At 50.3% G+C, this 22,727-nt stretch overlaps 13 protein-coding genes across 13 annotated transcripts; 5 read left to right on the forward strand and 8 right to left on the reverse strand.

Moving 5' to 3' along the window:
* Window positions 1-538: 538 nt before the first annotated feature.
* COCCADRAFT_7510 (uncharacterized protein) lies at window positions 539-1,589 on the reverse strand (the record flags this gene model as incomplete). The annotated part of the gene is made up of 2 exons (XM_007717057.1): window positions 539-1,054; window positions 1,110-1,589. 2 exons carry the CDS (start codon window positions 1,587-1,589, stop codon window positions 539-541), a joined length of 996 nt encoding a protein of 331 aa, XP_007715247.1.
* A 697-nt stretch (window positions 1,590-2,286) lies between these two features.
* Window positions 2,287-3,163, forward strand: COCCADRAFT_28667 (uncharacterized protein; the record flags this gene model as incomplete). The annotated part of the gene is made up of 2 exons (XM_007717059.1): window positions 2,287-2,309; window positions 2,431-3,163. The coding sequence occupies 2 exons, from the start codon at window positions 2,287-2,289 to the stop codon at window positions 3,161-3,163; spliced, it is 756 nt and encodes a 251-aa protein (XP_007715249.1).
* Window positions 3,164-5,681: 2,518 nt separating this feature from the next.
* Window positions 5,682-6,512, reverse strand: COCCADRAFT_39332 (uncharacterized protein; the record flags this gene model as incomplete). The annotated part of the gene is made up of 2 exons (XM_007717064.1): window positions 5,682-6,043; window positions 6,095-6,512. 2 exons carry the CDS (start codon window positions 6,510-6,512, stop codon window positions 5,682-5,684), a joined length of 780 nt encoding a protein of 259 aa, XP_007715254.1.
* A 637-nt stretch (window positions 6,513-7,149) lies between these two features.
* COCCADRAFT_39333 (uncharacterized protein) lies at window positions 7,150-8,875 on the reverse strand (the record flags this gene model as incomplete). Its single annotated transcript, XM_007717065.1, has 5 exons — window positions 7,150-7,898; window positions 7,949-8,414; window positions 8,469-8,527; window positions 8,575-8,603; window positions 8,832-8,875. 5 exons carry the CDS (start codon window positions 8,873-8,875, stop codon window positions 7,150-7,152), a joined length of 1,347 nt encoding a protein of 448 aa, XP_007715255.1.
* A 50-nt stretch (window positions 8,876-8,925) lies between these two features.
* On the forward strand, window positions 8,926-10,551 carry COCCADRAFT_103977 (uncharacterized protein; the record flags this gene model as incomplete). Its single annotated transcript, XM_007717066.1, has 1 exon — window positions 8,926-10,551. One exon carries the CDS (start codon window positions 8,926-8,928, stop codon window positions 10,549-10,551), a length of 1,626 nt encoding a protein of 541 aa, XP_007715256.1.
* A 231-nt stretch (window positions 10,552-10,782) lies between these two features.
* COCCADRAFT_103980 (uncharacterized protein) lies at window positions 10,783-11,933 on the reverse strand (the record flags this gene model as incomplete). The annotated part of the gene is made up of 2 exons (XM_007717067.1): window positions 10,783-11,819; window positions 11,909-11,933. 2 exons carry the CDS (start codon window positions 11,931-11,933, stop codon window positions 10,783-10,785), a joined length of 1,062 nt encoding a protein of 353 aa, XP_007715257.1.
* Window positions 11,934-12,245: 312 nt separating this feature from the next.
* Window positions 12,246-12,944, reverse strand: COCCADRAFT_103930 (uncharacterized protein; the record flags this gene model as incomplete). Its single annotated transcript, XM_007717068.1, has 2 exons — window positions 12,246-12,796; window positions 12,860-12,944. The coding sequence occupies 2 exons, from the start codon at window positions 12,942-12,944 to the stop codon at window positions 12,246-12,248; spliced, it is 636 nt and encodes a 211-aa protein (XP_007715258.1).
* A 282-nt stretch (window positions 12,945-13,226) lies between these two features.
* Window positions 13,227-14,033, forward strand: COCCADRAFT_7517 (uncharacterized protein; the record flags this gene model as incomplete). The annotated part of the gene is made up of 1 exon (XM_007717058.1): window positions 13,227-14,033. One exon carries the CDS (start codon window positions 13,227-13,229, stop codon window positions 14,031-14,033), a length of 807 nt encoding a protein of 268 aa, XP_007715248.1.
* A 221-nt stretch (window positions 14,034-14,254) lies between these two features.
* COCCADRAFT_103987 (uncharacterized protein) lies at window positions 14,255-15,993 on the reverse strand (the record flags this gene model as incomplete). The annotated part of the gene is made up of 2 exons (XM_007717069.1): window positions 14,255-15,850; window positions 15,898-15,993. The coding sequence occupies 2 exons, from the start codon at window positions 15,991-15,993 to the stop codon at window positions 14,255-14,257; spliced, it is 1,692 nt and encodes a 563-aa protein (XP_007715259.1).
* Window positions 15,994-16,134: 141 nt separating this feature from the next.
* Window positions 16,135-17,548, forward strand: COCCADRAFT_103985 (uncharacterized protein; the record flags this gene model as incomplete). Its single annotated transcript, XM_007717070.1, has 2 exons — window positions 16,135-16,756; window positions 16,803-17,548. The coding sequence occupies 2 exons, from the start codon at window positions 16,135-16,137 to the stop codon at window positions 17,546-17,548; spliced, it is 1,368 nt and encodes a 455-aa protein (XP_007715260.1).
* Window positions 17,549-17,936: 388 nt separating this feature from the next.
* On the forward strand, window positions 17,937-19,541 carry COCCADRAFT_103925 (uncharacterized protein; the record flags this gene model as incomplete). Its single annotated transcript, XM_007717071.1, has 2 exons — window positions 17,937-18,045; window positions 18,094-19,541. The coding sequence occupies 2 exons, from the start codon at window positions 17,937-17,939 to the stop codon at window positions 19,539-19,541; spliced, it is 1,557 nt and encodes a 518-aa protein (XP_007715261.1).
* A 210-nt stretch (window positions 19,542-19,751) lies between these two features.
* Window positions 19,752-20,615, reverse strand: COCCADRAFT_103934 (uncharacterized protein; the record flags this gene model as incomplete). The annotated part of the gene is made up of 3 exons (XM_007717072.1): window positions 19,752-20,161; window positions 20,215-20,322; window positions 20,375-20,615. The coding sequence occupies 3 exons, from the start codon at window positions 20,613-20,615 to the stop codon at window positions 19,752-19,754; spliced, it is 759 nt and encodes a 252-aa protein (XP_007715262.1).
* Window positions 20,616-21,037: 422 nt separating this feature from the next.
* Window positions 21,038-22,556, reverse strand: COCCADRAFT_39342 (uncharacterized protein; the record flags this gene model as incomplete). Its single annotated transcript, XM_007717073.1, has 3 exons — window positions 21,038-22,192; window positions 22,238-22,438; window positions 22,491-22,556. The coding sequence occupies 3 exons, from the start codon at window positions 22,554-22,556 to the stop codon at window positions 21,038-21,040; spliced, it is 1,422 nt and encodes a 473-aa protein (XP_007715263.1).
* Window positions 22,557-22,727: the final 171 nt, after the last annotated feature.

Below are 22,727 nucleotides of genomic sequence, written 5' to 3' on the forward strand. Positions count from 1 at the left end.
AGCAAACTCTAAATTCTTTCTATTCCAACCGTTGCTATAAATACCGAGCTGGGTGACTTATCCACATCCCGCTATTTCACAGAAGAAAAAGGGAGATGATGTATGTGCTGCCTAGGCTTTATGCTGCCCCTCACGTGTGTTTGTATGAGAGATAGAGAGAAAGAGATAGAGAGACCAAGGGAGAGAGAAGAGGGGGGGGGGGCGGGATAAAGGTAGTGTTTCCACGGCAGGATACGAGGGTTCATGTTGCTGACTTGGAATAATTGACCGAGTGACTATTTTTATTCTGATTGTCGGGGAAGAGGGGAGGAGGTGGTATATGTGCAGGTATAAGGGAGAATGATTAGTCGAAGGTATTCACGTTCATAGTTTGTCGTTGATATACAGCATAAGTTAGAGAGAAGATGGTAAGGTGAGATATATCCCCTAGTGACAAAAGGTGTACTGAGCATCACTGTCTTTGTTCTATGATAGAAATCTTTGAAAGCAGTGCATATCATGTACATTATATTCTACAACCCGCGATATCTGCCTTGGACTAGAATAACCTATTGTCGGCACTAGCCTTGGCGGCATCGCGCCTTGCGCTCTGCTTCTTCTTGTCCTTTGCCTCACCTGGTGGCTTAAAGAACAGACTTGGGCTCTCGCCTTGCTTGAGTGTGTAGTTTAGGTACCCTCGATGTGCTGGGTCACGGTAGTACTCGATGTCCTTTCGTGCCGTGGCATCAGGCAACCTGTACTTGTATTTTGCGCCTACTTGCTTCATGACTGCGGCCATGGCCTCGGACTTCTTTTCCTCAGCGGCGGTTTGCAGCGCGGAGAGGATGGGAGATGGGATTTTGACGGCGGAGGAGCGGCTGGTTAGCGCAACGAGGGACGGTGAGGCTTGTAGCGAAATCGTCGGGTGCGATTCCCCGCGTAGCACGCGCTTGATGGCTGTGGGCGAGTAGAAGCGGGTAGTTACGCTGCCGCCGAGGGCTTCGATGCGCTCAATGGCTTCGCTCGATGCCCGGGAGACGACGATGTGGATGGGCGTAGTGAGTTGCTCGGGGTTCTAAACAAGTCAATTAGCATGTGTACCGCATGCCCCTTCTCCCCAATCTTCATACCCTTGCCAGCAGCTTCACTCCGTGTCTCTTTACGCCATGCAAACACCGTGACTTCGCCAATTCCTTCATAGTAATGGGCTTCTTCGGATCCAGTCGTCCCTGGTCAATCCAGCTTTGTATCCGGTCCAAATTAATTGGCGACATCTCCACCTTGAATGGATTGTGCTTCCCCCGCCCTCGCTCGGGATTTGTGATCCATTGTGGTGTCTGACCTCCCTCGAATCCAGCGGGGACTTTGCCGTGTGCGTGTTGTCCCTTCTGACCTCGTCCTGCCGTCTTTCCTTTTCCCGAAGCAGGACCGCGACCTCGGCGGATCTTCTTATTGTAGGCCCCGGCGTTGTCGGACAGCGAAGAAAGAATCGAGGCGCAGCGCTGCTGGGCGGGCAGCACGAAGGCGCTGGCTAGCGGTGTCGTACATGACCGCGAGGGCGACGATACGAGCGACGAGGCGAGTCGGACAGCTCGCACCCGTGGTGGCATGGCTGTTTGTTGGCAATTGGCGTTTGGAGTATTGGTGAGGTTCGACTTGCGAAGATTCGATGATGATTAAGCCTCTGGGGTCTAACCGCATTAGGATGAGCACTCCAGTTGTGAGCATTCTTGAACATTAATTGGAACTATTCTCGGTCATATTTCGATTGCTATAGAAACATGACCCTTTTCAGATTGTTCCAGACTGATTGTTCAGCTTCAAGCAAGTTTGGAGATTGCCCAACTCTCTACACCGCAACGGTTGCTTGCAATGCTCGGTAGAGTGATACATGTGGAATCATGAAGTCGTTTGTTGGTTCAGATCGCAAATATCTCCCGGGAACGAAAAATCGTAGACATCTTGGATTTTTCGTAATCATGCTACCGATCCCCAAACATGTTTGTAGCACACATATTTCGACTATCAGCGACCAAACCAAACTAGCCCTTGGGAATTGTCACCTGGAGTCTACTGTTTGATACTGGCAGCTGGAACAATCTTTGTTGTTTCCAACTTATATAGTTTATGCGTATATTTAAACCTACATAAGATGTTCTAGAACTACATCACTATATACTTATACTACACGATTCTCAATACAAAATATCCGTCTGAATTACTCACCCCGCACCTATATGCTCCCCTCCGTTAAACATCTGTTGCCCGTATATAAGGGAGATTATGCATAATCAAATGGCTTACATCATGTATTCATCCAGCATATCGGAGTGAGTATGCACCACGAAAACGCATTCTCGCATACTCAATCGGATATAAAGACACCGCAGTCACCAGCAGAGGCCGGCAGTCACCTATCCCTAGGGCTGACCCCAGGCTGCCCATCAATAGCACTCCAGAGAAGTGGGGAGTAATCTATCATAATACCCTACCCAAACTTTTGCTATCTTCTCCTGGAGAAAACAGTATGGAAGATTCCGAGAAAGGAAAGAGCGAAGACAAGCATGACAACAACGACGACGGCGACGCGCCCGGCCCCACAGAGATCACGAAGGTCATGGATGACGAGGATATATATGATAACTTTGACGAGAGGGCGGTCGAAGCTGCCATGACGTACGCCAATACCCGGTCCAACACAATGTCGGCCAGACGGATTGCAGAAAGAGTCCATCTGACAGACTGGACCAAAGCCGCGGAAGTGTGGGGGATACGGCTAGGAGATCTCCGCGACCCGCCCGGTGGGAGGCAGATAGTCGAGGTCCCAGAGGCAGCCAGACTTAGTCCCAAGTATGGCTTGTTCCCGCACCAGGTCCCGGGAACCACGCAGCTGCTAGAGAGGGCCCTCGGACCTCTTGGCGGCTGCCTCCTAGCCGATGAAATGGGCCTAGGAAAGACTAATGTTGTCCTAGGCGCGTTCTACCTTAACTACGTTGCCTTATTACGAAGTTACGCGCCTAGCGTGTACCGGAAAGTGTTTCCTGAGGGAACCTTTCCGGGCATGTCAGAAGACGGTAAAGTACACGGTCCCGTCCTAATCTATATGAAATTCTATATTGCCTGCTCCACCCCGAAACATGTGCGACATTTCAAAAGTGTAACGCACCCGAGCCATGCCGTCTAGAAAATTGGTGCAATCAGACTGACATCGGCAAAGGCATGGCTTGAGACACGACATGTCAAGAAACAAACTCCTATCACCCGATTCATCAAGGCGATCAAATGAGGAATCCGTTTTCCAAGGACCTGAATACTGCCGCAGTGCTTTTCCTACTAACTGATGGGGCAACAAAAAAAAACTATCGAAGACGATTTGATCCTCACCTAGCGATTTGGACGATATAAAGAACTGCGACATGTATTCCATCTTTTGGAGATGGAAATTCTATATATGCATTCTGTGAGGAAGGTGGACGAGTACTAGATTAGAGGGATTGAAGTTCTTGTCAATGAACAACCTAGAGAAGGTATGGCATGTTTTGTGGAGTCTTCGTGGGCAGTGCGATGCCGAGTATGATGGCCGAATACTTAATACGTTGCTTGTTCCGCACGTGGGATGGGCTAGACCTGCCGTTCTACTGTGCCGGTGCACAGGGTTACTAGTAACCCTTGGGTAGGAACTATAGTCCAAGTCTGAAGTATCAGATAAGAAATTTCATGTACGATAGATTACAATCCAACGTTGTGAGTTTTCAGTCCATCTAGTTCATCTCCTCAACCTCAACTCCTCGTCCATTCAGCCGTCTACAGACCGTACGAATGAAGGTGAAGGTACTCGTATCCTCCATAGTGATATTCATGGCTCAGCACTATCTACTCCCGTTTAGCGACTTTCGACTACGGGTGACTTTTTCCATTTCTTGATGATAACTAGACGATCATGAATTCATATATACTAACCGAAAGATCTCAAAGCGACGATAGTTTGATTTGAGGCGTTCGTTTCCACAGGGACGCTACTTTGTAGCAATATTTAGAGTTTCTATCGTTGAGGTTGGAGACACTGATGATGGTATGCTTTACTCCTTTGCACCACATTGATGTCGTTCCTTGATATTACAGTTGAGAATGTTAGTCGTAAGATCTTTCAATCAATATACCTATGCTTGCTCATCTCTGAACAATCGAGATGATTTACAGATTTGCAGGAAACAATCATTTCACGATCATCACACTGCATAGGCGTTGTCGATTTATGCCAGAAATAAAACTCTTATTTGGATCACTCAAATTTATTAGCGGGCCTGTGAACCATGACTTCGAACAATTTCCAATAACGTATCAAAAGCCTGAGATAGATATAAAGATTATGTACGACTCTACTAGGTAAGGCCCGGCCATTCGGGACCGCCTAGCCATTCTCTAATGCTTGGGCTTAGCTCATCAAAATATTCAAAGAGGGATTTTAGAACTTTTGACCATAGTAGAGCAAAGCGTGAGATGTGTTTGTTTACGGGAATCGAAGAAGACTGTCGCTTTCTATCACAATCTATTCACGTAGATAGAAGGGTTTGCAAAGCCTCATCAGCACCTCCACGACACGCTACAGAAAGCCCGCACCACCTCATTGAGAATAAGGAGCTCGTTACAGATACAGTTATCAGCAATTAAAGGTTACGTCGCCAATACTTTGACTACCCAGCTTTGGAACGTGTACTAAACATTACCTCAATAGCAGCATCTTAATCACAGTAATTCTACTGTTTGTCGCTATCCTGGATCTTTATTACATCTCGAATCCAACTGTCAATCTCATAATGGTTGGAGTTTTTATGCTGCTCTTCGCTGGTAGCATGGGCCTCTTCACAACTGCGAAACGATATGAGGTGTTTGCAGCTACTGTTGGGTGAGCCACTAGCGATAAGTACCAGTATTTGTGAGTACGAGCTAACTTTTGCGCAGTTATGCAGCAGTCCTTGTTGTCTTCGTAAGTGATAATCTGGGGTCTGATCCATGGCCATCTGGGTTGTGGAGTGGTGGCAATTGCACGTGTACAGGTTCGAGCTGAATGTTTTTCGTAGATAGTAGCAGCAGCCCTGCATATGCAGAAAAAAACATCGGGATAAGGATAAAGAAATGCCCAAAATCCATCATAACACCCAACAACCACTAGTGACCTGATACCGTATTTCCCTACCTCCGAAACGAATCAAAAGATTTCCTTAAAAACTCAGTTACGTGTTTTGTCGCACCATCCCGACCTCATGAAAGTACAAAAATACAAAAAAACATACAACAGCGGGGATTCGCCAGTGGTCACCCACCTGACTACTAGTCCGCCGGTCGAAGGCTTAATGTATGGGGAGCGAACGGGACCCAATGCTGTACTTCGCCGATGGTCGTATGTGAAAGATTTGAGAAAGAAAGCGAAAATTGTATGAGAGAATATTGGTGTTGCAGATGCATGCTATGTGTGCAAGGACGGCACGTGATTTCGCCGGTTCAACGATACCCAAAGCGAATGATGACAACCAGATCGGGACCAGTGTGATGAGTAAAAGAGCATCCTAGAAACTGTGAATATCTGATTGACTTGGTATAAACAAGCTTCGTCCGTATCAATCGCCTGGATATAACGAGCTCCAATCTCTGGTTATGCAGTTATCGTCTCCGCCCCTGTATGAATTAGCCTCCAACAAGCATCATTCTAGAAGTAGATAACTTGCCTCAAAATACCGTCGATCATCCGAAAAAGATACGTGCCGGTCCCTTCTAGCCTCCCTGTTCGTTCTTGCTTCTTCTTGCGCTGAGGAATTGTCGCCTCTCCGTGAACTGTCGTTCATGTATCGCGTACGTTCGTCAAGTGAAAAGCTCGTAGACTCGAAACGCGGATGCCCTGAACTTCTCAGTTGCTCCTCTTCATGCTTTTGTGAGCGCTCAAGATCCGCGATGCGCCTTTGACCAGCTAACTCGATCATTCTTTCCGCCTCGCGCGCTGGTATAGGTACGCTGGAGCCCCATTCGTTGGCCGCATCGCAAAATTCGATGATCTCTAGTCTCTTAACTGTCTTGAGTAAGACTATGAACAAGTTTTTAGGTGTATTGATCCACTTACCATCCGTCATCTCCTCTGGCTGCTCTGCAACGCCGCGCTGTCGTGACTGGTACATGGACTGATCTGGATTCATCTGCATGAACCTGATGGGATATCGCGGTTGTTTCTTCATCCGTGATATGACGGCTGGGTACATCTGGAGGTAGTCGTCTTTCTGACGACCTGATATCTTCGCCAGTGCGTAGTCGTCGCTGAACGGTGCTAGGAAATTCATGAGCCAGATGATGTCTGCATCGCGGCCTGGGTAATATTCAAGACCTCCAATCAATCGCTTTACTAACCGTAGGGCGAAGAGACCGACAATGATGAAATCTGGAGCTGGCGGTGGAGGTGAGGGTCGAACAGGAAAGCGTGGTGGTGCTGATGGCACGCGCCCAACATCAGGGATTGGTAATAGGTTAGGTTGATGCTGCTGCATGGTCTGTAATTGTTGTGTGAAGCAGAATGAAGAGGCACAGAGTGAGACATTCAGTAAGGGAAGTCGCTCGCATGGTCTTGGCAGCAAACAGTAGCAGTGGCATGTGCACTGAGGCAGGCACAAGCTCGAGTAGTGAAAGCATTGAAGTCAAGGAAAGCGGTCCCTACTTATTGTGAATAATGAACTCTGTTTGCTCGACTTTGAATCGTATTTGATAGCATAATGTTCGGTTTAGACTGTGTGAATATTATGTACATGTCTAGTACTGGACTTCTCCTTGAAGACTTAGATCGCGGATACTTCAAACCCTATCCCAATCACATTCGTGCCTATCACTCACAACTAATCTGATCCATGAAACTGACTCAGTGAACCATGTCGCATTACTCCCACCAAGATATTGCCGATAAGAGCTATAAATCCGGGTATCAGTAATTTCTATCCCGAGAATCGCATCAAGATAGGGAATCGTTGCAAGCACATGAGCATAAAAAAGCCGATGAATCCCAGTCTAATGTCGACAACCAAGCAGAACGTGTATATGTGTGTGCTGGGGAGAAAACAAAAAAACAACCCATCATCGTTCCCTGCAACGCCAAAACCATGCATTTCATCAGGTCGTGTCAACGCAGTGTTTTTACTGAGTCGCGCACTGAGGACCGCCCTCGCCCTCCTCATCATCTTCCCACTCGGCACCACCGGCTCGTGGGTCACCACTGCCAGCTCCAAACTCTTCCATGTCAGCATCCCACTCGACCTCGACTTCCTCAACGTCTTCATGCTTTTCCTCGGGCTTCTCATCCTTGGGCAGAGCATCGCGGACCTTTTGCACGGCGGCTTCGCTCTTCAACCATCCATCTTGAGGGAACTCGACATCCACTACAAGGTATAGGTCACCCCTAGTGTCGCTCTTCTTATTTGGCATACCCTCGCCCTCAATCTTGAGAACTTGTCCTGGTCGGAGAACGTTGCCGTTTGGCTGTTGGACATTCATCTTGATACCCCTTCCGTCGAGGTGGGTGACAACAACTCTGTTAAAGCCTGTAAGAGCTTCGGCCAAAGTGACCTTGAGTTCGCACCGGAGATCGGCACCAGCACGCTCAAAAACGTCGTGAGGTGTCTCGGAAAGGGTGAAGATGATGTCGCCGGGCTCCTGGTCAGGCAGTTGATCCGCCTCTCCTGCTAGCACGATCCTCTCGCCTTCTCGGGCACCACGAGGAATATAAAGTTCAAGGACGTTCTTGGTCTCGACGACCTTGTTGCCCTTGCACTTCTTGCAGCGCTGCTTCTCGGGAATGACTTGACCAGAACCTTGACAGTTGCCGCAAGGGACTGTCTCTTGAGTGACTAGACCAGGACCGACTTGGCGGAGTACCTGTTTCGCACCTACAAGGGTTAGTCAATGATTCCGTTCGAATGTGAAAATAATAACCTACCCCTTCCGTTACACACAGCACAAGAGTTGCTCTTGGCACCCTGTTTGCCGCCACTGCCTTTGCACAGGTTGCAGACAATGTTCTTGGTGTTTGTGAACTTGGTCGTCTTGCCCTTGTATAATTCTTCCAGTGAAACCTCGTACTCTTGCTCTACCGACCGTCCCTTGCGAGGTACGTGGCGCCCGCCAGGCATTCCTCCCATACCACCCATGCCACCCATTCCGGGCATGCCTCCGAAGCCGCCCATGCCACCAAACATTTGCGCAAAGATGTCGTCAATGTCTGGGCCCTCGCCGCCCATTCCTCCCTTGGACGGGTCAAAGGCCGCCATGCCGTGGGTGTCGTACAGTTGGCGTTTGTCATCATCGGAGAGAATCTCGTAGGCTTGCTTTGCAGCCTTGAAGCGGACCTCGGCTTCTGCACGATCTTCCTCTGCGACCTTGTCGGGATGATGTGCGAGTGCAGCCTGAGTATGTTAGAGATGCGTCGCTTTATGCGTCGCCCGCCTTTGCCTACGCACTTTGTGATAGGCTTTTTTGATCTCGACCTTGGTTGCGCCCTTTTCGATCTCAAGGATCTCTGTCTCCGTTAGTTTGTATACACCTCAGGCAAGCATGTAGGCGCACCGTAGAGGTCGATTTCTTCGTCCACTGCGCTTCAGTCAGCATGTAACCATGGCGTAAGGAACAGAATATACGTACTCTTGTGTGGAGTCTAGGGATGGGAAGGTTAGGGAAGAGAGCAAAAGTTTGCTTCAAAGGTACATGTACAAGAAGAAAGAGTGCAACGTGCAAGGCTGCCAACCAGGAGTCGAGTAAAGGTAAGGGCAACAAAGTTTCTCCAGAGAGGCCGATCAGTCTGCAATGCGGGCAAAAGTTCAGACGCGCCCGCACTAAGGTCAAGATAGAAGAGATCCCTGTCTAACATTTTGCACACGCGGACCGGCAGCTTCTGGTCGCCGTCGCATCACCACCGCCATGTCCGTTTCTCTTCTCATTCGCCCGCAATTCCCTGCTTATACATGCCGCTCATGTCTCCTGCGAATATCACGGGGCTCACGGCGCCAGATCAGCTCAAAGGCACCGAAGGACCAGAAAAGTAAAACAGCCTTGCCATCGTTTCCTGCACGGACGCGCTTCGCACCATCACCAACAGGCTACCTGCACCTGGGATCACTACGGACAGCGCTGTTCAATTACCTCCTTGCCAAACGTACAGGCGGGCAGTTTCTTCTCCGGATAGAAGATACAGACCAGAAGCGCACAGTGCCCGACGCCGAACAGCGACTATTTGACGATCTGCGATGGGCGGGGCTACAGTGGGATGAGGGGCCACAAGTGGGAGGGCCATATGGGCCATACAAACAGTCAGAGAGGAGCGAATTGTACAGAAAGCATGCGCATGACTTGATAGAGTCGGGCAATGCATACCGCTGTTTCTGTTCAGCAGAGCGCTTGAATGCGCTGGCCCAACATAGACATAAACTGGGGATAGCCACCGACTACGACCGTACATGCGCCCCGATATCAAAAGAAGAGAGCGACGACAGAGCCTCAAAGGGAGAAGCGCATACCATCCGCCTCAAAGTGCCCGAGCAATACCCAACCTACAAGGACCTCATCTACGGCACCTTCCACCCCCTCAAGCGACGCGGCCATGTCACCGAAACCGCCTACGAAGACCCCATTCTCCTCAAGTCAGACGGCCTACCTACATACCACCTCGCCAACGTCGTCGACGACCACCTCATGAAAATCACACACGTCATCCGTGGCAGCGAATGGATGCCCAGCACCCCCAAACACATCGCCATGTACCAAGCTTTTGGCTGGGACCCCCCAGAATTCGCCCACGTAGGCCTCCTCGTCGACGAGCATGGCAACAAGCTCAGCAAGCGCAACTTCGACACTGACATCGCCGCCTTCAAAGAAATGCAAATCTTCCCCGAAACCCTCACGAATTTCGCCGCCTTACTGGGCTGGAGCCACAAGGAAAAGACCGACATAATGGACCTCGAAGCCCTAATCAAGAACTTCTCCCTGAAATTCACAAAGGGAAACACAACCGTTACATTCGGCAAACTGCACTTTCTTCAACGCAAACACGCCCTCCTCCGCGCCCAAACCGGCGGTCCCGCCCTCGATGAAATCGTAAACAACATCGCCGACCTCCTCGCCAGCCCCGATTCCCCCTACACAAACTGGAAAGCCGTCGTCAACTCCCCCTTCCCCCACGACTACATAAAACGCATCGTCCAAGTCGACGCAGAAAACTACACAAACGCAAACGAATTCCTCTACCGCAACTCCTTCTTCTTCACCCCGCTACGTCCATTCCGTAATACACCGCCTGTGGCTACATCGTCGGATATCCCCATGCGCGCGCAGATGCTGGCGCAGGTGGAGGAGAAAGACTGGGATAAGGAGCATTTGATGCAAAAGGTGCGCGAGATTATTGATGGGAGGGAGGAAGGCAAGAAGGGGAGTAAGGATGTGTATCATTATCTGAGGAAGACGGTTACGGGGCAGGAGGAAGGCATGCGGATTTTCGATGTCATGTTGATTTTGGGGCGTAAAGAGACGCTGGCGAGGTTGGGGTGCTAAAAGATGGGTTGGGGGGTGATGCAGATTGATTATGTCTGCTTCACTGAATTGTATGATACCAGTGAGGAGCGAATTTCGTGTCATCAAGCCATGACAGGTTTGTATTGAATTTAATACACTACCCTCTGTAATTCTATCATTCGATCCGGATAATTCCCTTGCTACGCCATAAACGCCTTGCCATGCTGTCCAGTCATTGCACATGTTCGCGCACCTCTTCGACCTGCAACATCACGAAGTCTCCATCTCAACAACGTCTGGGCTCTTGACCTCGCCTTCACTTGGCAAGCTGAATACCTTGTCCTTGACCTGTGCCGCCAGCAGACCCATATCCTCTTCGCGCGCAATCTTCGATCCCACCGCACCCAGCTTGGTCAATTGATTCTTGACCTCAAGGCTATTCGAGTAGCCTTGACCGCCCTTGAAGCGTGAGCTGTTGTGTGACTCTTGTTGCATCTTGCGTGCCAGGTCGGAGATTTGCTTGGTACCGTATTCACGGTTTGAGATCAGGGGCGACGACGAAAGCGTCTGTACCCAGTACTTGTTCCAGAGGGCCTCGAGCAGTTTGGCGTCAAGAGAGGACTTGTAGTGCGAGACCTCTAAAGAATAGTAGTGACTGGCGTGAGCACCAAAATCCTCAATCTTGCCCAGCGGAATCGTCTCAAAGCCGTCGCTGTCTGTACCCCCTGATACCTTTGAACCACCCGTCTTTTGCTGATTCTCGACGTACTCGGTCGAGTATGTGCGGAAGGCGCCGATCTCAACCTTGCCTGCAGAGATGGTTCGGTCGGGGTCGATGACGATGGCACAGAAGGGGTCTTGGAATTGCTGTTGCGTTTTCTGCGTATTGACGTCGATGCCAGATAGCCAGCAACCATAGCCAGGATGTGAGTGGTACCAACCCACTGCATTCTCCATTTGCCCTTGTTCGCGTGCTCGCTGCAAGAACTCGACCATGTACTCGTTTGCCTCATCCTGTGCATTGACTCGTGTCTCTGTCCCTTCGACAGGTAGCCGGAAGGCATCTGTGACAACAAAAGTGTGTGCCTCAATCTTGCCCAGCATCAAGCCCATTACCTCAAGTGAACCACCTGAACGCGCGTGCATGACCATCTTGAGGAGGGCGATAGCGGAGATGCGGACCGAAGTAAAGTAGTTGGGGTCGGTTCGCCATGGATGCGCCTCGTTGATGGCTTTCTGAGCAGCAGGAGAGTAGTTGTATAGTGCATCCTTGCTGGGATCAACGAGCTTTATGGAGTTCTCGAGCTCTGGGAGATGTACGTTAGTGACATGTTCGAGTGGCGGGGCGTGCGGGGCGCACATGACGCTGTGCTATTGAAGAAGCACACTTACTCACCCCATGTTTTGAGTGCGGTACCCATTGTGTAGTGATTTCAGGAGTGGTACCGCAGAGGCGTGTTGTTTGGTCTGCTGGTGGTTGGAGGTGGGGAACTATAGTAGAGTACTGGGATTGCGGGGAACTCGGGAACGCCAAGACATGACCAGGCACCAGTATATGTCAGTGTATGTAACTATGTAAGTAATGTTCAGGGTCAGAAAGCAAGAACCAAATCTAAGTCGAAAATTTACAAAAAGTTGGATTTTCTCATTGTCATGGTAAATCTAATACAAAGTGGAGGCCGGCCTACCCAAACACGACACTAGACCTCCAAACTCTCCCATCTTGCGATTGTCTACTTGATCCTCCGCGACTGATCTCCCCACCCGGACCGCTCGTTCATCTTCTTCGCTTCTTCTTCCATCTTCTTGACCCACCTCTTGGTCAATTCATCATTCTCCTTGCGCAGTTTCTCCTTCTCCTGCTCTGCCATATTCAGCTGCAAGTTGAGCGCCACCATTTCGTCGTGTACGTCCTCTACAAGTCTTCCTTTACCCTTGAGTTCCTCAGCCGTGTCCCTGGCCCGCCTTTCCAATGCCATGCGCGTCTTTTCTAGATGTTCTATCCGCCGTCTCTGTTCCGTCTCTGTGGTTTTGAGGGCGGAGAGTTCAGCAGAAGTGGCACTGAGTCGTGCTTCGAGGTCACCGCGGGTACGCTGAGTGGCTGCAAGTTCGGCGCGGAGTTGCGCAACTGTAGAAGACGGTGCGGGATCTGTTGTAGCGGAGCCTTTCGCTTTGCCTTTGCCTCTGTTCGTCAAAGCCTTGAGAGAGGCGCTGGCAGATAAAGGTTCTTCGACGGGAGCTGCTGGAGGCGCCAGGCTTGCTGTGCCATCGGCAAGTTTTGTATCTGCATATCATGAGCCCCACTCGACGCTTCGGTGCAGCACAGCGCAGGCAAAAAGCCTCTTACAGGCGTTGACATAGGCCTCGTGCGCCTTCTCCCTGGCATCACGCGCGTCCAGTGCAGCTAGATAGTCCTCGAGCGGGTTACTCATGGCGGCAGGCCAAGTTGGTTGTAGCGAAAGTAACAGTGCGTCAGGCCTGTCGTTACCATGGTGATTGGCTACATGGAGTGGGCTGGAGATAGTCACGGAGGTGTGAGTTGGCGGGGGATGCGGCCTTCTCGGAGGTCGTCGCTGCTCCGATTCGATCTCTACCGGTGCTAGCGTCAATCGGAAAACATTGAAGCTTCTTCGACCATTCTCACACCACCATTGGCAACTTTTCTTTTTCTTTCTCATTTGTTGCTGCATCCGTCTTCAAACACTACATCCGAAATGCCGCCCACACACATCTCTGGAACTTCACGTGCGCTGTACCGCGTCTTCATCGCCCCATCTCTGCGCACTACAACTTCAATCCCACTTTTGTACGCCCCAGCATTTGCGCCTTCAGTATCAGGACCTACATCTCTCGCCTCCTCAACACCGAGCCTCACCTCGCGGACCTCAATCCGCACAAAGAAGTACACCAAAGACACTCGTCGCCATGCAATATCAGACTATTACATCATCGACAACGCCATCGAGGCCGAGCGCATCAACCTCGTAGACGAAAATGGCACATTTCACAACGACGTTCCGACTGAGGAGGCACTGGCCAGCTACAACAAAGTCACGCACCACCTAGTACAAATGACACCAGGAAAAGTCGATGAATACGGACAGCTCGATCCCGAGAACCTGCCTACCTGCAGAGTCATTTCCAAAATGGATCTTCGCGCTCAACACGAACGCAAGCTCGAGACACTGCGCCGCCAGGCAAAAGGTCAGGGCGCTGGTCCTACTCCAAAGTCCCTTGAACTCAATTGGGCTATTGCGCCCGGTGATTTGAAGCACCGACTGGAGTCTTTGAAGAGGTTTCTTAGGGAGGGGAGGAAGGTCGAGGTTTTGATGGGGCCGAAGAAGAAAGGGAGGAAGGCGACGCCTGAAGAGGCGGATGCGGTTATCAAGGCTGTCAGAGACGCTGTGGAAGAGTGCAAGGGGGCTCGCGAGGGCAAGAGTGAGGGGCAGGTTGGAGGGGTAATGACGGTCATCTTTGAAGGGAGGAAGGTGGAGAAAAAGGCGGAGGACGATGCGGCGTGAGGTTTCTGCGTCACCGAACCCAATATCAAGCATCAGCTGTGCTTCTCGAAGTTGGACGTAGAGTCGCGGGCAGTGTGAGAGACAAGAAAAGAAGCATCAGCGCATGCAACATGTAACACCACCATCTACCATTTCACATGGTATGTAAACGATCAAGCCACGACTCATGAGCATCTATAGATACAATTGTACAATAACACATACACTTCTGAAAAAGAAGCCTATATCCTCTTTTCTTCCTTCCCTGTTTCAACCGCTGAAGTCTCAACCACATCCACATCTTCAACACCCTCTGCACTCTCAGCTTCGATCTCAGCCCTCTTCGCCGCAAGCGCCTCGTCACACGCACGAATCTCCTCTTGCGCCTTTTGCTTTGCTGCAAAGTTGCCGTTCAAGTTCGCGACAACAGATTTCTGCTTTGCAACCTCGAGTTGCGCTTCCAACAACGCTACTTCGACGTCATCGACGTGCGTCCGCTCGATGCTAGCTGCTTCGAGTAGCTCCTCTGCCTTTTCCAGTTCGCCGCCAAGACGAAGGGCCTCAACACGGTGCTCGTGGACCTGAGCAGCGAGTAGCGCAGCCTCGTACTGAACTTCTAATTTCTCAACTTCAAGCTCGCGCATTTCGACCATGAGTTCCTCTGCTTTTTGGCGGGACGTCTCAGCAGCGGTGTTGACGACGTCATCCTTGATGTTGATTTGGTAGTTCAGGATTTGGATGCGGGGGAAGCGGTCAGGCTCGCCATGGTCGAGATAGTCGGTAAACGACTGGCCTGTCTTCTCTGCGAACTGAATTTCCTTGGCCTCGGCGAGGAGGTTGTAGGCTGAGATTGTGAGTTCGGTGCGCTTGGGGCCTGAGGGGAGGGATTCAGCTTCGGCATAGCGTCTTGTTGCTGTGTCTTCGTATGCTTCGGCGCGGAGAGCTTCTTTTTCTTTGGGATCGGCAAGAGAGAGGTTGCGGAATTCTTCCCAGCCAACAACGGATTCGAGTTCTGAAGGGGGTGATGACCGAATGAGGCTCTTGTGCCATGGCTGGAGAGCCTTGTGTGTGAGGTCTTCTTCGTGGGAAAGAAGAATGTTGTGCAAAGCATCGCGCTCAATGATGACTCGAGAGAGCTCCAATAGATTCTTGACGTCGACTTCCTCCCATGTGAGAGTTTGCTCGCCGCGGTCCATTTCAACAAGCGCTTGTTCTAACAATGGTCGCTCCTCCAAAGTCACCATTAAGCTGCGACCTTTACCCCGCAGCTTCTCGTGGTGCTTGAAGATATCACTCAGTAATCTTGTCGATGGGCTTTCAATCTCCATGGGGTTGTCAACGATGATGAGTTCGCCCTTTCTAAAGCGATATGACAGTGCTGTCCGCCACGCAAGGTCGTATACCTTCTTTGGCAGCTCTGACGAAAAATCGCGGGGCTTGGGACCGAATGCAACTCCACCTCCTCTCAACATGGGCGATTTTTTGTCTCCCAGACGAGCGCGACCTGTACCCTTTTGTGGCCGAATCTTTCTTGCTGAACCGCGGATCTCATGTCTGGTTTTCGTAGAGGCAGTTCCCAACCGGGTCATATCACCCTCATAGACGACAGCACGGTGTAGTATGTCTCGTCGGGTAGGTAGGTAAAGGTGGTTTGCAGGATATTGTTCGAATCGTAGCGGCTCCAGTGAGGGGAATTGGTGGATAGTCGCCAAGACGGTCTGCTCCTCAAACGGTTTGACGGGGACATAGTCGGCGCCTGGTTGTCTGATTGTTGATATCGTGGCATTGACTGGCGCAGATGTAGTTATGGAGCGGGCAGAGGGTGTGCATAGAGATTTCTGTGAGGCGTTAGCAGATCGCATGCCACAAATATGAGACTACTCACGGCGCAACGAGTGCACAGCGCATTCTGCCGTATTGTCAGTCTGCTCAATTGCAATGTGACGCCCCGTATCGGCGCGGATAACCTCGAGGAAGCCATGCCGGGTCGGGTATCAAAAAAAGCCCCAAGGTTGAAGTCGCGGAGTTGAGGACGGAGGTTTCGGAGCACGGACCGTCACCCATCACCACATTTTCTAGCACCACCATCACTCGGCACATCGACACCAAGCCATCGCCCGCCATGGCCTCCATGCCGTCCGTACGCCAGTTCAGCGCATGCCTGAGATGCGTGCGACAGATGCCTGGCACCATTGGCGCCCGCCGTCTGCTCTCGACCTCCGCCGTGGCCCATGAAGAGGTGCAGACGCAATCTGCGAATGCGACTCGGCCTCCCCCGCCCTCGAACCCCTCCGAAGGTGCTGCCCAGAATGCTTCTCCCCAAGCAGTACCCGAGTTCATGCAAAAATGGGGAACATTGGACCCTCAAATGGTGGAAAACAAGAAACAGGAGCGCCGGCTGCTACGGAGAGAGCATGTGCAACCAGTGGGATCTCGCCGTCGTCGTGCTGCTCTTCGCCGTTCTGCGATACAGAAGGCGACAGAGATTCCCTTTGAACAATTGCCTTATCAGTGCTTCCAGGAGGCTCGGAAGTTCTTGTTGGAGGACAGGCAAGAGAAGATTAAAGAGATCGAGACACAGCAGCTGCGAATCAAGAACTTGATGGACCAGGACCCCAGTGTCAGCGGTGGGCCCGCAGCAAAGGAGCATAGGTTACGGAGTATGCGGAAGCATTTGAATGAATTGATCATTCTGGCCGACATCAACGACCCGGTGGTCAAGCGAAAGTTCGAGGATGGCCAGGGTAGGTTGTATATCTGGTTTTCTGGGCTTGACTGACCGCTGCAAAGGTGACATGAACAAGCCCATATATCGATACCTTGCCGACAAGAAGTGGCGGCAGTACAAGCGCCTCGTTCTTGAGCAGCGTGTTACACAATTGGCCATTATTCCAGATATTCTCCCCTCGTTGGATCTTGTAGCGGACATCGACCTCGGTTTCGGAAGGAAGTCGGTTGCACCAGGCGACTTTGTCGACTCTGCCATCAGTGAGAAGATGCCTCGACTCAACGTTCAAACGTTCACTCCGGGTGAGAAACTCGTCACAGTTGTGGTAGTAGATGCGGATGTGCCTGTCCCAGAGACTGACAGCTTCACCTACCGATGCCACTTGATTGCCTCCAACATACCCCTTTCCCCCAACAACACATCTATACCTCTTCAACGCATCGCCCAAGAAGACCAAAAGGTCGAGGATCCTAGCGCAAAGAAGATTGCACTGCCTTGGATTGCGCCCTGGGCTCACAAGGGCGCGCCATACCATCGTCTAGGAATCTTTGTCTTTGAGCAGAATGCTGGTCAGGCCCTTAACGTTACCAAGTTCAACAACGTCAAGCGCATAGGGTTCAACCTGCGCAGTTTCACCGACTCGAACAAGCTCCACCCCATCACGGCTACGCTTTTCAGAACCAAATGGGACGACAGTATGGCAGGTGTTATGGAGCGAGCTGGCATGAAGAGTCAGATCAATGTCGAATTCAAGAGGAATAAGGTAGAGCCTCTTCCATACAAGAGAAGGACAGAACGCATGCGATAAGCGACTTGTAGGAGCCAAGCCGAAAGAGCGGGTGCACGATGTAGATTTATGTACATTATATAGTACCTTGACGCACTATACTATTATACTTCAAGTGAGACACGTATTTTTATGGTCTGAAGAGCGTGAAGTTCATGGGTGTGCATGAGTCCGAAGGTTGAGCACACGGAGGTCGCTCCTTCCGTATTCAGTGTGTCAGTGTCTCTCACTCGCCTGCCCTAATATATCAGCGTCACTTGCCGTTTACCACTTTCTTTTCTCACTGATCGTGAGATGCGTTCTGCATCTGGACAATTGTCCTTACTATCATCTTTCCTCTGCATCATATATCGTAATCTACTCTATCCCATATCGCGGTCTTATTACAACCTCAATACAAGACGCGGTAATGGATACGTTTGCAACTGAAAATCCTTCAACTTCTCTACCATCTCAGCAGCAGATAGCCCTTGCTATTGCCATTATCAGATGTAAACCCGCAGGAGTGCCATTGCGAGGTTGGTAGATGTCACTGAAACGCACTGAAAATCAACTAACAAGACAAGAACACATTCTCCATCTACGGTCCCAGATCAAGCTTGGCCAAGATCCAAGAGAAAGAGCGAACCCGGGATGCTATGTTGATCAAGTGGCCTACTGGAAGGAACGATGCAAGCGAGCAGAAGATGAATGTGACCGACTTCGCAATGTCAACATCAAACTTGAGAGATCGAACCAACTACTATCAAATCAACCAAGTGCAGTGCCAGACCTCGAAGCGGATGCCAATTTTCGGCCGCCATCATCAACGAAAAACTTGAAGCGACCAAGGCGGTCGCAAAAACAGGCCCAAGGTCCGGTCGCTGCCGCACAAGAAACTATCGATCAGGACTTGGATTTCCTAGAGTCTCTTGGAAAATATGGCAACACCCTCATGGAATCAATATTCAGTGTTCATTCGCTATGCAAAAATAGTGATCCCAATGCCAGCACATTATGTTCACATCTGCTAAGCAGTGCTTCATCCATGGGGAAAATCTTACTGTTCATTGCCCAAAATCACGGCACTCTGGCTCAACAGGGATACAAAAACTCTAGTGGAGCAACCTCCCTGGAGAAAGACAAATCGAACTTTGCTAATGCACTCTCGGTGTGCGCCAGAACTTTCATGTCTATACTAGTTGGGTTGGACAAGCTTACAAAGTTAGAACTCGACAAAAGACTAGCAAGTTTGGTTATTTGTGAGTTGGCAGACATGTTCAAAGTGGCACTTAGGGCTATCGAGATATCCGCCTGGCTCACTGCACAAAGCTTTCTCTCGCAGCCACCGGCCCAGAAGAAAAGCAAGACAAAGGCATCTTCAAACACCATCGGAGAGTCCAGTCCAGCCAGAGCAGTCGCACATCTCCTTATCAGTTTTCTGGGTCTCCTGGGAAAGAATGATGAAATTCATCAAAGGATCTTCGACGGCTTCATCTTTGTTCTTTTCGAACGCGTCGGTAGGAGACTCTATTACTCGACCTTCGGCCAGCACCGCTCTTCTAGTGTCGAAATGAACATCCTACCTCTACCTGACGCAAAGGATGCAGCTGAAGCCTCGAAGCGAGATTGTGATGCACTTTCCCTACGTTTGGAAGCCAAAGCACTCATTCTAATTCTTGAGCGAGCAATGGGTCTGGCCCCAAACCACATGAACTCACAAAGCCTTAGAGCGCAGCAGAATCCAAATCGAGCTATCCGTACAATGAGTATCAAGAATATCACTACTACCTCGAGGGCCCGTCTGAGTCCGCTTGCCAAAGATCGGCTGCAGCGTACGCTTGTCGCGTGCATGTATGGACACAGTACTGACGATGAATTTTTGGACGTTCTTACGAAGCCGATGCCTCAAATGCGTCTGGGTTCGTTGCAGAACGTGGCCAAGGTGGAGGATGAAGACGTGGAGACATGGTATAAGGAGGAGGTCTGGCGGCTTGTTGGCTGGGATGTTCTTGCGCGGGAGAGTGGGTGGTAAGGTGCTCGTCATTTCGGACAAAATGTGCTATATGGCTTCTTCAAGTAGTGGGGCATACGGTGATCTCAGGTCTGGGCTTTTAATACTTCAAAAGAACATATTGTATGTACCTATTGCTATTTACTCAAGCTAAATGAAAACATTGCCACGATTTACCTTACACCCTATCCTATCAACGACAAGACATAGACAACACAACCCTTCCGAGCCTCAAAGATGCTCCCGCCCTTCATTCAACCTCTTCTCCTCCGCATACGCCGAAACCTCATCAAAATTCCGACAAACATGAATCGCCCCCGTCCCATCCGTCCCAGGCACATGCTCGATCCCAGGTGTGCGGGTCTGCCCCTCAAGCGTCGTATCTCCAAAGCACATGATGACATTCCGTATATAATCGAAGCAATGGTCATTGTGCAACAGAAAACTTTCATCGAGGTGAAAATCTTTCCTGCGGACCTGCATGACGAGGTCGTCCATGGAGGTGGCAATGTGCATGAGACAGTGTAGCTCGTGGAAGACGGCGAGGGAGAAAACTTCTTTGCCGGGGGCTTCGGGGAAGTGCATTGGAGGGGGGAGGGTGTACGAGTTGTAGTCCGGGACTTCCATGAAGCCGGCGCCGACTGTTATGGTTAGAATGGGGGGTTTTTTTTGTGGGAAAGGAGGGGTTGCTTACGGGGGAGGAGGTCAGCCCACTGTTGTTTTGTTTTGTTGACGGATTCCATGGTCTTGTGGTCGGATCTGAATCTCTTGTCGCTGCGGAAAATCTTCTTCTCGGTGGAAACTGGAAATTCATTAAAAGGATTTTCTAGTAAGGGGCGAAGTAATTGACGTACAAACAGGGACAATGCTGTTGAAATCTGTTCCTACTTGTACTGCCTTTGGCTGATTGTGAAGCATGGACAGTTCGCATAACAGTATGACGAATAGTAAGAAGAATGTGACAGGCCAGCGAAGAAATTCCAACTTTTCAAAGATTGAACAGCATCTGTTTCTCCGAGGAGGTACGCGTTGATGCTCAAGAGAGCCGTCCTGGGAGCTTTCGCTGCTCACTTTGGCATACCGGAAGGGCGACATAGTACAGCGGAGTGGCAATTAGGTAAAACGGGAGGATCAAGATTAGAAGGTTATGCTCGCGGGTGTTAGAGTTAAGATCACACGACTGTAACGAACGTAGTGCCAACCATCTGAAAGGTGTTGGGTTGGAACCGTCTCTTATGTGGGGAGGCTGTCGACATATCCAGCTTGCGTACTAGGTACGCCTGTGTCAAGAAGGCTAAGCCTGTTTCTTTTGCCTTGAGCGTTATTCAATTCCCAATTGGGTAATCCCACCCCTACCCTCCAAAAGGCCTATTGAATCTCCTAAATGTTCAACTGCCCTTATTTCTCAGCTTGGAAATGATCTATGGGATTCGCTGCTGGGTATGCAAGGGGCGACGGGCGCATTCTGGGTTTGTGAGTCCATCGCGCCACAGTCATCTCTCAGTAGTAGCTTAATCTCACTCCAAGTGTTTCTCGTCCGGAAAGCTCTCCAGATAGCTCTCTAGAACATCAACCACATCAGCCTGTGCAGATTTAATAGGTTTCTTTGCCACACCCTGTGTGTTCTCTTGCTTCTTCTTTGCCCCCACTGCTCGACGATGCGCACGGCTCTTGACATGTAATGTCCAGTCGTTTTCGGTAACAGCAACTGTTCCGCATGTTTCGCAAACTTTCTTCTGCCAAAGATCTGGTCTTTGCCCAAGATCATATTCCCGTTTTGGTGTAAGCATCTCTGCTGCAGTAGGCGAAAGTGATGATGGCTCTGGAAGAGCCTCGCCCGCAAGGAACTGCTTAGTGATGGCGGTCGCCGGCTGCGCGACATCAGTATCCCACTTCGAGATGTCAGACCCATCAACCAAGAAGGTATTTCTCTTCTGTCCTGAGCCTATCAGTGCGTTCAGCAGCTTGATGCGGATCCATTTGATCTGACGATTGGCATATTGGCGCGTAGCTGCTTGGGTCTTCTCGATGGCGGCTACTTTCAATTTCTCGAGCTCTTGTGGTGGCATTGATTGATTTTCCAGCGCATGCTGATAATCCAAGAACTCCTTGTACCCTATTGATACCCAGATACCACGAGTTTGATCCACGCGAATACCGGTCTTGGCTTCATACTGCTGGCCAAAACTACTTAGCTCCTGAACTTCTGAAAGTAGACCTTTGTTCAACATCTTATCGACACGTCCATCAAGCCGACGATGCAGAACATCTTTATTAGCATGTACCCAAAACACTAAAGTCTCAAAGCGAAGACTTGGGCTACTAGTAGATTGTGGGGTATCCGGTGAAGATGGGGAAGACTGGCGTTTGAGTCTTTGTTCATTGTACAACTCAGATGCTGGTCGTCCTGTCCTTAAATATATCTCGAGTGAGCGTTGGATCTTACGCCGTTCGTTTGGATGCCAACGACCTGCCATAATAGGATCAACTTCCTTCAGCTTTTCAAGTAGGACTTCAGTGGGCTCCTCCAATATTGGTAGCTTTTCACTGTTTTCGTTCAAATTCAATGCAGGCTCATCAGCAAGCGCATCTTGAAACAAAAGCGACTGCGTGTAGTAGTGGGTTCCGCCGACTAAAACAGGTAACTTGCCGCGGCTTCGGATCTCTTCGATCTGATCTGATCAGTGGCATGCCCTTTACGCGGGCTTGGTTCATACTATGCTCATAGCCTCGCCCACAAACTTTCCTACAGTCCATGTCTCTTCTTCTAGACCGATGGATCCTAGGAGGTGATGGGGAACGCCTTTCGCTTCATCTGGAGTAATCTTGTTGGTGATAATTGGCAAGCCCCGGTACAACTGCATTGCGTCTCCATTGATGATCTCGCCATTGAATTTCCGTGCAATCTCCACTGCTAACTGTCTGCTGTGATCAGTTCTCGCTCAGCATGACTCAGTTTATTTTCATTACATCTGATTTGCCTGTACCAGTCGCACCCACAACGGCAATCAAGGGCTTTAACGGCGCTTGCGCCATCTTGCATGAACTAAACGATCTGATAAGACGCAACATGCATGGATCAAATGACGATGCAGAAGGGGTGGTCTGGAAGCTGAAAATGCTGGCCAGATTCGTGCGGGGATACGCTTTTCCCAATGAACACTAGCGCAGCCGATCGTGCCCTTCCAGTTAGTTTCACCAATCGGC

Source organism: Bipolaris zeicola (assembly GCF_000523435.1).
Source record: "Bipolaris zeicola 26-R-13 unplaced genomic scaffold scaffold_164, whole genome shotgun sequence".
NCBI classification, from domain to species: domain Eukaryota; kingdom Fungi; phylum Ascomycota; class Dothideomycetes; order Pleosporales; family Pleosporaceae; genus Bipolaris; species Bipolaris zeicola.